This window comes from Oncorhynchus tshawytscha, linkage group LG10 (genome assembly GCF_018296145.1).
Source record: "Oncorhynchus tshawytscha isolate Ot180627B linkage group LG10, Otsh_v2.0, whole genome shotgun sequence".
In the NCBI taxonomy this organism is placed as follows: Eukaryota; Metazoa; Chordata; class Actinopteri; order Salmoniformes; family Salmonidae; genus Oncorhynchus; species Oncorhynchus tshawytscha.
In genome coordinates this window covers 54,642,367-54,655,312 of record NC_056438.1, presented here as the reverse complement: position 1 = coordinate 54,655,312, position 12,946 = coordinate 54,642,367, and the positions used below count along the sequence as shown (strand labels likewise).

Genomic DNA, 12,946 nt, shown 5'->3' with positions numbered 1-12,946 from the left:
GATGTTACATTTGCAAAACCCTTGGTTAACAGAGATTCTGGGAGCATCAGAAGGTGGGGGAAAATAAACTATATTCTGGTAATCCGACCAATTGAACATATGCGGTGGTACTTATTGAATATGACGTCAGTTCGGTTGTCATCTGAGACATTCTCATCAATGATAAGATGACATAAACTCTATAGTGGAAAATCTACACATCAGAGTTATCGGATTCACATGGAATTGTTGTTCAATTTAAATGTTTGAATATGAAATTATTTGTGATGGGATGAAATGTGATTTTAGCTCCTAAAATGTGAAATTTGGGTTTTCATAAGGTAGGGCTCTGCTCAATCAGTGGCCCACCCCTGTGGAGGGACATGGGCTATAAAACTTTTCAAACACGCCCTCCTCTCCCTTCCTATATAAAGCCTTGACGACAATATAACCTCCTGTTCTGAGGATGTGGGGACGACGGTCCGATGTCAGAATGGTTCAGATAACAACTGCAGAACGAAGCCAACATCAGCGTGAGCTTTGGTTGTGAACGGTATGCACTTTGAACTCTTATTCACTACAGAAGTGATACCTTCTAGCCGTTGAGTTAGCAACAGCCGCTGCAAACGAGGGTTAGGAAGGAACAGACAGAATATCCCGTCTATTACACAACGACGTTACTACAACGTATCCAATTGACAACCAGATACATTCTTCAAAGGACAAAGGACTCGGTTGGACAACACGGCCTTCCATCTACCACCAACCTACCGAAGTGCAACTCAGAGTAAATATTTATTGCATTTTCCTTTTCCATATGGGCGGTAATTTAGAATGCATAAGATACTGTATTTACGATAGCACAGCTTCGCCCTTTGTTCCTCAGTCTTCCCGCTCTTTCACTCAAACCCAGCCCCTTTTCTTTTGTGTAACAAGCTGTCATATCATTTCCCGCCCGCTAGGGACGTTTTCCTTTATGACGTAATTTGTAATCAAGTTATGATTTAATTATGTGTATGTGTAATTCTGTGTGATTAGTTAGGTATTTAGAAAATAAATAATTAAACCCAATTTTGTATTGCTGATTCAACTCGTTAGCCAGGGTTCGTGCAGATAACCAAGAATTTACAACTTTCAGATAAGACTGAATTAAGATGACGATTAATATTGACTGCTATTGATGTAAAATATTACTAGGTCTTTAAGAGTTTATTTGGAAGATAACAGCTCTATAAATGTTATTTCGTGGTGCCCCAACTCTCTAGTTAATTACATTTACATGATTAGCTCAATCAGGTAATATTAATTACGGAGAAATTATTTTATAGAATAGCATGTCATATCACTTAATCCGGCATAGCCAAAGATATGACACTGGGAAGAAGCAGCACTGTGCGGGAGCTTTTTAAATGTATTTTATTGTATTTTATTTTATTTAACCTTTATTTAACTAGGCAAGTCAGTTAAGAACAAATTCTTATTTAAAATGCCGGCCTACCAAAAGGCAAAAGGCCTCCTGCGGGGACGGGGGCTGGGATTTAAAAAAAAATTACAACACAGCATGGTAGCAGTACAAAACATGGTACAAACATTATTGGGCACAGACAACAGCACAAAGGGCAAGAAGGCAGAAACAACAATACATCAAGCAAAGCAGCCACAACTGTCAGTAAGAGTGTCCGTGATTGAGTCTTGGAATGAAGAATGAACTTGTCAAGCATTGAGCTGAAGTTAATAAGTTTAATTACTGCAAGAGGTAGGCTAGGTGTGCCAACCATCACACACATATTAAATAATCATCTAAAATAATACACAATTATATCATGGACAATTTGATTTTAAAACACAGGTTTTTCCCCACTGTATAAAAATCAAATCAAATCTAATTTTATTTGTCACATACACATGGTTAGCAGATGTTAATGCGAGTGTAGCGAAATGCTTGTGCTTCTAGTTCCGACAATGCAGTAATAACCAACAAGTAATCTAACTAACAATTCCAAAACTACTGTCTTATACACAGTGTAAGGGGATAAAGAATATGTACATAAGGATATATGAATGAGTGATGGTACAGAGCAGCATAGGCAAGATACAGTAGATGATATCGAGTACAGTATATACATATGAGATGAGTATGTAAACAAAGTGGCATAGTTAAAGTGGCTAGTGATACATGTATTACATAAGGATGCAGTCGATGATATAGAGTACAGTATATACGTATGCATATGAGATGAATAATGTAGGGTAAGTAACATTATATAAGGTAGCATTGTTTAAAGTGGCGAGTGATATATTTACATCATTTCCCATCAATTCCCATTATTAAAGTGGCTGGAGTTGAGTCAGTGTCATTGTCAGTGTGTTGGCAGCAGCCACTCAATGTTAGTGGTGGCTGTTTAACAGTCTGATGGCCTTGAGATAGAAGCTGTTTTTCAGTCTCTCGGTCCCAGCTTTGATGCACCTGTACTAACCTCGCCTTCTGGATGATAGCGGGGTGAACAGGCAGTGGCTCGGGTGGTTGATGTCCTTGATGATCTTTATGGCCTTCCTGTAACATCGGGTGGTGTAGGTTTCCTGGAGGGCAGGTAGTTTGCCCCCGGTGATGCGTTGTGCAGACCTCACTACCCTCTGGAGAGCCTTACGGTTGAGGGTGGAGCAGTTGCCGTACCAGGCGGTGATACAGCCCGCCAGGATGCTCTCGATTGTGCATCTGTAGAAGTTTGTGAGTGCTTTTGGTGACGAGCCGAATTTCTTAAGCCTCCTGAGGTTGAAGAGGCGCTGCTGCGCCTTCTTCACGATGCTGTCTGTGTGAGTGGACCAATTCAGTTTGTCTGTGATGTGTATGCCGAGGAACTTAAAACTTGCTACCCTCTCCACTACTGTTCCATCGATGTGGATAGGGGGGTGTTCCCTCTGCTGTTTCCTGAAGTCCACAATCATCTCCTTAGTTTTGTTGACGTTGAGTGTGAGGTTATTTTCCTGACACCACACTCCGAGGGCCCTCACCTCCTCCCTGTAGGCAGTTCTGTATTGTGCGGCTCTCTGGGGCCAGCTTGAGACAGTGAAAAATTTGGGGGAACTTTGTGCCGGCCTGCAGGCAAACAACTTCTGCGGGGGGAGGGCCAGGGAAGTTGCCACTCGTTATTACAAAATGTGCAGAATATCTTACCTGGGCAAGTTAGATAGAGTGAAAGTATGAGAATGAGGCACCTGTGTGTGTGTGTGTGTGTGTGTGTGTGTGTGTGTGTGTGTGTGTGTGTGTGTGTGTGAGAGAGAGATATGAGAGAAACGTCCTTTCATAGTATGTGCTGCAAGTAAAAATATAATTATTCACTCACTCCAGAGGCTATGCAGGACTTGAAGTCATATATAACACATGTGAGAGACACCATTGATGACCCAGAGAAGGTTCAAGGAAAACTCAACAAGGAGGATAAGGTAACACAAATACATCAACTCTAAACTACTATACTCCAAGTAGATACGTCTCACTCTTGTTTTGTTTTTTACACCTACTAAAATTAAGTCATTGTTTTCTCGCTTCTTAGAACATATGTACGAACACCTGCTCAGCGAAGTTGGATTGGATCCAGAATACCAAGAACTCATCTATCCAAGACTTAATTGGGCAATGTCTTCAGGACATTATTATACCCATTCTGTCCGAGCTCACGACTCAACGTGAGAAAGACTATTGAGAATGCCAAGGTAACCGGTCTAAATAACTACCGACACGTACAGTTCTGTCTGTACTAGGTCTGAAGTTCAAATGTATGCAGATGATACAGTGATATACAGTGCCTTGCGAAAGTATTCGGCCCCCTTGAACTTTGCGACCTTTTGCCACATTTCAGGCTTCAAACATTAAGATATAAAACTGTATTTTTTTGTGAAGAATCAACAACAACAATCAAGTGGGACACAATCATGAAGTGGAACGACATTTATTGGATATTTCAAACTTTTTTAACAAATCAAAAACTGAAAAATTGGGCATGCAAAATTATTCAGCCCCCTTAAGTTAATACTTTGTAGCGCCACCTTTTGCTGCGATTACAGCTGTAAGTCGCTTGGGGTATGTCTCTATCAGTTTTGCACATCGAGAGACTGAATTTTTTTCCCATTCCTCCTTGCAAAACAGCTCGAGCTCAGTGAGGTTGGATGGAGAGCATTTGTGAACAGCAGTTTTCAGTTCTTTCCACAGATTCTCGATTGGATTCAGGTCTGGACTTTGACTTGGCCATTCTAACACCTGGATATGTTTATTTTTGAACCATTCCATTGTAGATTTTGCTTTATGTTTTGGATCATTGTCTTGTTGGAAGACAAATCTCTGTCCCAGTCTCAGGTCTTTTGCAGACTCCATCAGGTTTTCTTCCAGAATGGTCCTGTATTTGGCTCCATCCATCTTCCCATCAATTTTAACCATCTTCCCTGTCCCTGCTGAAGAAAAGCAGGCCCAAACCATGATGCTGCCACCACCATGTTTGACAGTGGGGATGGTGTAATCAGGGTGATGAGCTGTGTTGCTTTTACACCAAACATAACGTTTTGCATTGTTGCCAAAAAGTTCAATTTTGGTTTCATCTGACCAGAGCACCTTCTTCCACATGTTTGGTGTGTCTCCCAGGTGGCTTGTGGCAAACTTTAAACGACACTTTTTATGGATATCTTTAAGAAATGGCTTTCTTCTTGCCACTCTTCCACAAAGGCCAGATTTGTGCAATATACGACTGATTGTTGACCTATGGACAGAGTCTCCCACCTCAGCTGTAGATCTCTGCAGTTCATCCAGAGTGATCATGGGCGTCTTGGCTGCATCTCTGATCAGTCTTCTCCTTGTATGAGCTGAAATTTTAGAGGGACGGCCAGGTCTTGGTAGATTTGCAGTGGTCTGATACTCCTTCCATTTCAATATTATCGCTTGCACAGTGCTCCTTGGGATGTTTAATGCTTGGGAAATCTTTTTGTATCCAAATCCGGCTTTAAACTTCTTCACAACAGTATCTCGGACCTGCCTGGTGTGTTCCTTGTTCTTCATGATGCTCTCTGCGCTTTTAATGGACCTCTGAGACTATCACAGTGCAGGTGCATTTATACGGAGACTTGATTACACCCAGGTGGATTGTATTTATCATCATTAGTCATTTAGGTCAACATTGGATCATTCAGAGATCCTCACTGAACTTCTGGAGAGAGTTTGCTGCACTGAAAGTAAAGGGGCTGAATAAGTTTGCACGCCCAATTTTTCAGTTTTTGATTTGTTAAAAAAGTTTGAAATATCCACTAAATGTCGTTCCACTTCATGATTGTGTCCCACTTGTTGTTGATTCTTCACAAAAAAATACAGTTTTATATCTTTATGTTTGAAGCCTGAAATGTGTCAAAAGGTCGCAAAGTTGAAGGGGGCCGAATACTTTCGCAAGGCACTGTATGTGCATGCAAAGAGCAAACAACAAGCTGCACAAGAACTCACTACTGTAATGGTCCAGGTTACAAAGTGGCTCAGTGACTCGTGTTTGCATCTCAATGTGAAAAAAACTGTTTGCATGTTCTTCACAAAGAGGGCAACAGATGCTGCTGAGCCAGATGTCTATGTGTCAGGGGAGAAGCTCCAGGTGGTATCTGATTTTAAGTACCTTGGCATCATACTTGATTCCAACCTCTCTTTTAAAAAGCATGTGAAAAAGGTCATTCAAAATACCAAATTCAACCTAGCTAATTTTCGATTTATACGAAATTGTTTGACTACAGATGTAGCAAAACTGTACTTCAAATCTATGATACTGCCCCACTTAACATACTGCTTGACTAGTTGGGTCCAAGCTTGTTGTACAACCTATTCAGTCTGTCTACAAACAGGCTCTCAAAGTGCTTGATAGGAAGCCCAATAGCCATCATCACTGTTACATCCTCAGAAAGCATGAGCTCCTGAGTTGGGAAAATCTTGTGCAATACACCGACGCATTGGATCCTAAATGGCCTGGCTCCCTCTCCACTCAGTATTTTTGTTAAACAGAAAAGATATGGCAGCAGATCCACAAGGTCTGCCATGAGAGGTGACTGTATAGTTCCATTAAGGAAAAACACCTTAAGTAAATCTGCTTTCTCTGTGAGCACTTCCCATGTCTGGAATACACTGCCATCAGACACACATAACTGCACCACATGTCACACTTTCACAAAATGCATGAAGACATGGCTAAAGGTCAATCAGATTTATGAACAAAATCCCTAGCTGTGTATTGCCACTTTCCGTGGTGTCTGTTGTCTGTATCTTGTGAGGTGTGGAAACACTTTGTTGCTTTTATGAATTTTGTCTTGCTGCTTTTTGTTCTATGTTGCAGTCTGTATGCTACGTCTTGCTTGTCCAATGTTGCTCTGTCTGTATGCTATGTCTTGCTTGTCCTACATTGCTCTGTGTGTGCTCACTGCTCAATGATCATCTATATTGTAATTGTTTTTAATAACCTGCCCAGGGACTGCGGTTGAAAGTTAGCCGGCTGGCTAAAACCGGCACTTTTACTGAAACGTTGAATAATGTGCACTGTCCCTGTAAAAATAAAATAAACTCAACCCAACATAGCACTCACATCTGTAGCCATGAAATGCTTTGAAACACTGGTCATGGCTCACATCTACATGATCATCCCAGAAACCCTGGACCCACTCCAATTCACATACCGCCCCAACAAATCCACAGATGAGGCAATCTCTATTGCACTCTTTCACACCTGGACAAAAGGAACACCTATGTGAGAATGCTGTTCATTGACTACAGCTCAGCGTTCAACACCATAGTGCCCTCCAAGCTCATCACTAAGCTAAGGCCCCTCAGGGGTGCGTGCTCAGTCCCCTCCTGTACTCCCTGTTCACCCACGACTGTGTGGCCCCACACGACTCCAACACTATCATTAAGTTTACCGACGACACGACAGTGGTAGGCCTGATCACCGACAATGAAGAGACAGCCTATAGGGAAGAGGTCAGAGACCTCTCTCAACGTGGGCAAGGCAAAGGAGATAATCTTGGACTACATGAAACACAGGGCTGAACCTGCCCTCATTCACATCAATGAAGCTGTAGCGGGTTGAGAGCTTCAATTTCCTCAGTGTCCACATCACTTAGGACCTATTATGGTCCAAACACACCAACACAGTCATGAAGAGGGCACAACTAATGCCTCTTCCCTTCAAGAGGCTGAAAATATGTGTCATGGGGGCTCAGATCCTCAAAAAGTTCTACAGCTGCACCATTGATAGCAACTTGACTGGCTTTATCATTGATTGGTATGGCAACTGCTCTGCATCCGACCACAAGGCACTACAGAGGGTACTGTGTATGGCCCAGTACATCACTGGAGTCGAACTCACACACCTGCATTGACTCCACACACACATAGACACATTTTCACACTCTTTACCTACACTGCTGCTACTCTGTTTATAATATATCCTGATTGCCTAGTCAATTTGAACCCTACCTACATACTCACTATTACCTCAATTACCTCAACTACCTTGTAGCCCTGCACATTGACTCAGTATCAGTACTTCTTGCATAAGCCTCATTATTTTATTGTTACTAGTTCCTTTTTTATTGAGTAAATATTTGCCTTAGTTTTTAACTCTGCATTGTTGGGAATAGGCTCGTAAGTACGCATTTCACGGTGAAGTCTACAACTGTTGTATTCGGCGCATGTGACCAATACAATTTGATTTGATTTGAGTATGATCGTAATTCAAGTCTACCTCTTGTTTCTTTTCTTGCAAAGGTCATTTTACTTTGTCCTTTTATCTACACGAGAAACACTAATTTCACGCCACTACGATACAAGCTACGACTGGAAGTGAATTTTTCGTAGCAGATCAGGAGAGTTTACGCAGCAGGTTAGAAGAATTAACGTAGCAGTTTAGGACAATTACCGTAACAGGTTAGAATAATTAACGTAGCAGGTTAGGACAATTAACGTAGCAGGTTAGGAGAAGGTTAAGGTTCGGAAAAAAGTTAGGAAAAATGTTCTCCTAACCTGCTACGAAAATCATTTCTGGTCGTAGCTGTATTGAAGCGGTGTGAAAAGAGTGTGCCCCTTATCTACACAGCCCATTATGCATAATCACTGACTGAATATCTGTTGCATGAGAGTGATTCATTGCTATTTCTATTTGCAGCTGAAGCCACAGCTAAAGAAAGCAAAAACTGGAGATAGAGAATGTGTCACAATCAAATATGCTCACAAATAGTCCAGAGAAGGTCTAAAACTGTTAAACTGACCAAAGTGGAATTTGTCCATCATTGCATGTACTATCAAAATCTTTTAAATAATAAAACATCAGAACCACCATCGTGTATTATGTGTGCATTGTCTTTGCAAGTTAGCAGATGATGGAAATTAATATGACTGGGTTGATGACTGGATTTAGTGTTTTAAGATTTAATTATCAACAGACTGAGAACTATACTTACCACAGGGTGGAGACATAATACAAAGTTCTATATTATGAGAAGCCTGAGTCTTCATGAGAGAGAAAATCACTTTGTATTTCAAGACATGCTGAAAGGTAGTATTTATGTAATGTACTGACAAATTATAAAACTAGCAATAACATCATTATGAGGTATAGTAGTTTCCCTCACTTGAAGAAAACTTAGCGCATTTTAAATGACAATCAAATAAGTTCATTAGGTATGAATTAAATGTATCAAATAGAAAATGAATGTCTGCCCCAATTTTTTTTATTTTTAAATATTACTTTAAAAATATATTAAATTGCAGTCTACATCAGACATACAGTTGAAGTCGAAAGTTTACATACACTTAGGTTGGAGTCATTAAAACTTGTTTTTCAACGACTCCACACATTTCTTGTTAACAAACTATAGTTTTGGCAAGTGACACAAGTAATTTTTCCAACAATTGTTTACAGACAGATTATTTAACTTATAATTCACTGTATCAAAATTCCAGTTGGTCAGAAGTTTACATACACTAAGTTGATTGTGCCTTGAAACAGCTTGGAAAATTCCAGAAAATGATGTCATGGCTTTAGAAGCTTCTGATAGGCTAATTGACATCATTTGAGTCAATTGGAGGTGTACCTGTGGATGTATTTCAAGGCCTACCTTCAAACTTAGTGCCTCTTTGCTTGACATCATCGGAAAATCTAAATAACTCAGCCAAGACCTCAGAAAAAATTGTTGACCACCACAAGTCTGGTTCATCCTTGGGAGCAATTTCCAAATGCCTGAAGGTACCATGTTCATCTGTATAAACAATAGTACGCAAGTATAAACACCATGGAACCATGTAGCTTTCATACCGCTCAGGAAGGAGACGTGTTCTGTTTCCTAGAGATGAACGTACTTTGGTGCGAAAAGTGTAAATCGATCCCAGAACAACAGCAAAGGGTCGTGAAGATGCTGGAGGAAATGTGGACCACAAAAGTATCTATATCCACAGTAAAATGAGTCCTTTGTCTACATAACCTGAAAGGCTGCTCAGCAAGGAAGAAACCACTACTCCAAAACTGCCATAAAATAGCCAACTGCACATGGGGACAAAGATCATACTTTTTGGAGAAATGTCCTCTGGTCTGATGAAACACAAATAGAACTGTTTGGCCATAATGACCATTGTTATGTTTGGAGGAAAAAGGGCGAGGCTTGCAAGCCGAAGAACATCATCCCAACCGTGAAGCACAGGGGTGGCAGCATCATGTTGCTTTGCTGCGGGAGGGACTGGTACACTTCATAAAATGATGGCATCATGGGGTAGGAAAATTGTGGCTATATTGAAGCAACATCTCAAGACATCAGTCAGGAAGTTAAAGCTTGGTTGCAAATGGGTCTTCCAAATGGACAATGACCCCAAGCATACTTTCAAAGTTGTGGCAAAATGGCTTAAGGACAACAATGTCAAGGTATTGGAGTGGCCATCAAAAAGCCCTGACCTCAATTTGCGAGCAGAACTGAAAAGGCGTGTGTGAGCAAGGAGGCCTACAAACCTAACTCTGTTACACTAGCTGTCAGAAGGAATGGGCCACAATTCACAACTTATTGTGGGAAGCTTGTGGAAGGCTACCTGAAACGTTTGACGCAAGTTAAACAATTTAAAGGCAACGCTACCAAATACTAATTGAGTGTATGTGAACTTCTGACCCACTGGGAATGTGATGAAAGCAATTCAATCTGAAAGTTATTCTGACATTTCACATTCTTAAAATAAAGTGGAGATCCTAACTGACCTAAGACAGGGAATTTTTACTAGGATTAAATGTCAGGAATTGTGAAGAACTGAATTTAAACGTATTTGGCTAAGGTGTATATAAACTTCCGACTTCAACTGTATCTGTGATGTAAATACTATTTCAGCCGGTGCTTAAAATATTTCGAATCATTATAAAATATGTGCATGATACATATAGTAAGTACATCATAGTTGCTTAGGAATTTTTCTTCTAGTTTATGGAATCTGACACAAGGGCACGGCCCCTTTGAACCCATGCGTAAACGATTCTCTCTGGGATCCGCTGCTCTCTCCTGAATCCCTAGAATCTTGCGCTGGCATGTGATAGAAGTGGAACATTGGTTTGGATTTAAATGTGAAAAGGATTTTTGATCCCCTTGGAAGAGTGAAGAGAAACCCAACCTCGTGAGCGCTGCTCGAGTATTCAAGAATGGGCGAATAATTTAGGCCATGGCCGCACAAACTTAATATTTAGTTCCCTACACAATTGCTTGGAACAACAGGGGAGCGTACCAGACGTTCGGGACTTTTTCTGCGCGTGGTCCTGTTGGAGCAGCACTCCACCTCTGTCGCTGCCCAGAGATCAATGTCAACAGCGTAGCTAGCCATAGCTAAAAAACGATTGATTCTAGACTACACAGACAGCTACCCAGCATTTACAATGTTGATTGCTAGACCTCAGCAGTCTGGGAGATAAAAAAAATATATATATGGTAGGGCTTTCGTCTAGCCAGAACGGCTTGTGCCAAACAATGAAATAGCTTGGGCTAGCTAGTAAACGTGAGAGAACTTAGCCGGGTTAAAACTGATTATTTTGTTGTCATAAAGCTAACTTCCCAGCAGGTTATTGCTTCCCTTTGACGATTACGTCGTGGACTTCTCAGTTTTGGACTCTTGTTTCTACCTGTAAGTTGTTGGAAAGGTGATTTCTAGTATGGAGCCCGACTCAGCCATAGGCGACGTGGATTCTCTACATGGGGGGCTGCTTTCCTTGGATCCATTGCTGGACCGAATCCTGGTGGATTCTTTATGCCAGCAACAAGGATGGGTGCGCGTATATGGTGAGATGGACATACATTTTCAAAGATGCTTAGTTAACCAGTGCACTGAGATGAGAGGTGTAATATGCGTTTTGGTTTTGACATCTCAAATCCTATTCCAAAGTTGCCATAACACCAGTGTCGTTGGTTGGAAAAAATGGGACCACTGTAACCAAGTTCTTCTGTCACATAGAAGGGTAACGTTAGGCTACATGGCTTGAGGGAACAAGCCATGTATCCAACCATAGACATCATAGTATTACATAATTGTTTGACCCTATTGCCAACATCACAGTATTTAGAGTGTTTGCCATTGCATTGGTAAATATTTACCATCCAACAGAAGGATATTTAACTAACAACTTTATTTAATATTTGTGTAGGGTGAGTCATGGAGGGATTGAATTGTGTATTTTGGTGACAAGAACACAGATGTCAAGTTCAGAAGACATGAAAGGCACATTTTCAGAATTCCATGTACATCACATGTCAACACAATGAAATATGGCAACAACCAAAGATATATGAAGTTCATATATTTTTCTTGACATGCCTTCAATTCAGATGACATTATTGGGCTGAGGAGTAGATCATTTTCAATATTTGGCATGCTTAGTTCCCAAGCCCTATCATAGGCTACACATAGACCGAAAGAGCTGTTAATTAAAACACCTCCATATTATCAGGGGGCAGTTTATGCTGCTGCCACCAGTAGTAGTGGGGAATTTAGAGGCTCTCACATTATGTATTTACATGAATATGTCAGATCCTGTTGTTGGGTCTGGATGAGGAGCAGTAGGAATAGACGTGATGGATGGGAGTTTTCCTCTGAAAAAATGCAATATGGTTGTGACTTGTGATCATATCTTGTGTGGTCGAGGAAGATTAGTAACTGCTTTCAGCTGTGTGTTCAGTGTTAATTTACTGTCCTCATTAATGTTTTAAGATTGCTAAATGGAAATGCTATTTATAGATGGCTTGGCTTTACAGCAAGAGTTTTATGTAAGAATGCTGGCTACATTTGAACTGATGTGTCTTTGTAGCCTACATCCTGTAGTCATGTTGGCAGGGACTGTTGTCATGGTAGCTCACTTCAATGAATGGAAAGGGATAGCTCAATAATATTGTGCTTAGACAGAACGTCCTTTGCTTTCCACTACTGTTTTTTTCTTATTGTATGTGTTAAGATCGGATTGCATTCTGTTTAAATTTCTCTTGATGTTTGCAACCATTTTTTAATGTTTGAAATTACTCTAACGCCTACATTGGCTTTGCATTTCCTTGGTCATGTTATAAGCTACCTAGAGTAGCTTTGGGTAATTGAACTCTAAGACTGGATTGATTTCTAGCTATTTTTTGATCCTCTCTCAAAGATTATTATTGAACCTTCAGAGGAAGGAGTGATACAATGGAGAACAGAAGCAGAATGATGTTGACAGTGTCTTGTTAATCTGCAATTCTGCTGCCCACTTGCAGAGTAACCGGAAGAGAGCTGTTTTCTTAATAAAAATGGAACATTTTGACCTCCGTATACAGTTGTTTTCTATGGACGAAGTTGTTCTCGAGGGACTCCTGGGAATGTTTTGCCAGGCCTATTTTTGGTTTTATTTGTTAATATCCTGGGAAAGTCACTTGATGTTAAGGGGTCAGTTGACACCATATTTAGTAGGCCATT

The 12,946-nt window shown here is 40.7% G+C and overlaps 1 protein-coding gene across 1 annotated transcript in view; it reads left to right on the top strand.

Annotated features, from left to right (window-relative positions):
• The first annotated feature begins 10,528 nt into the window (after positions 1–10,528).
• Positions 10,529–12,946, top strand: part of LOC112260451 (ras GTPase-activating protein nGAP) — a 90,611-nt gene continuing 88,193 nt past the window's right edge. The window contains exon 1 of the mRNA XM_024435569.2: positions 10,529–11,292. Within this exon, the coding sequence (XP_024291337.1) occupies positions 11,166–11,292 (127 nt within the window). The 5' untranslated portion in view covers positions 10,529–11,165. The remainder of the gene's footprint in view (positions 11,293–12,946) is intronic.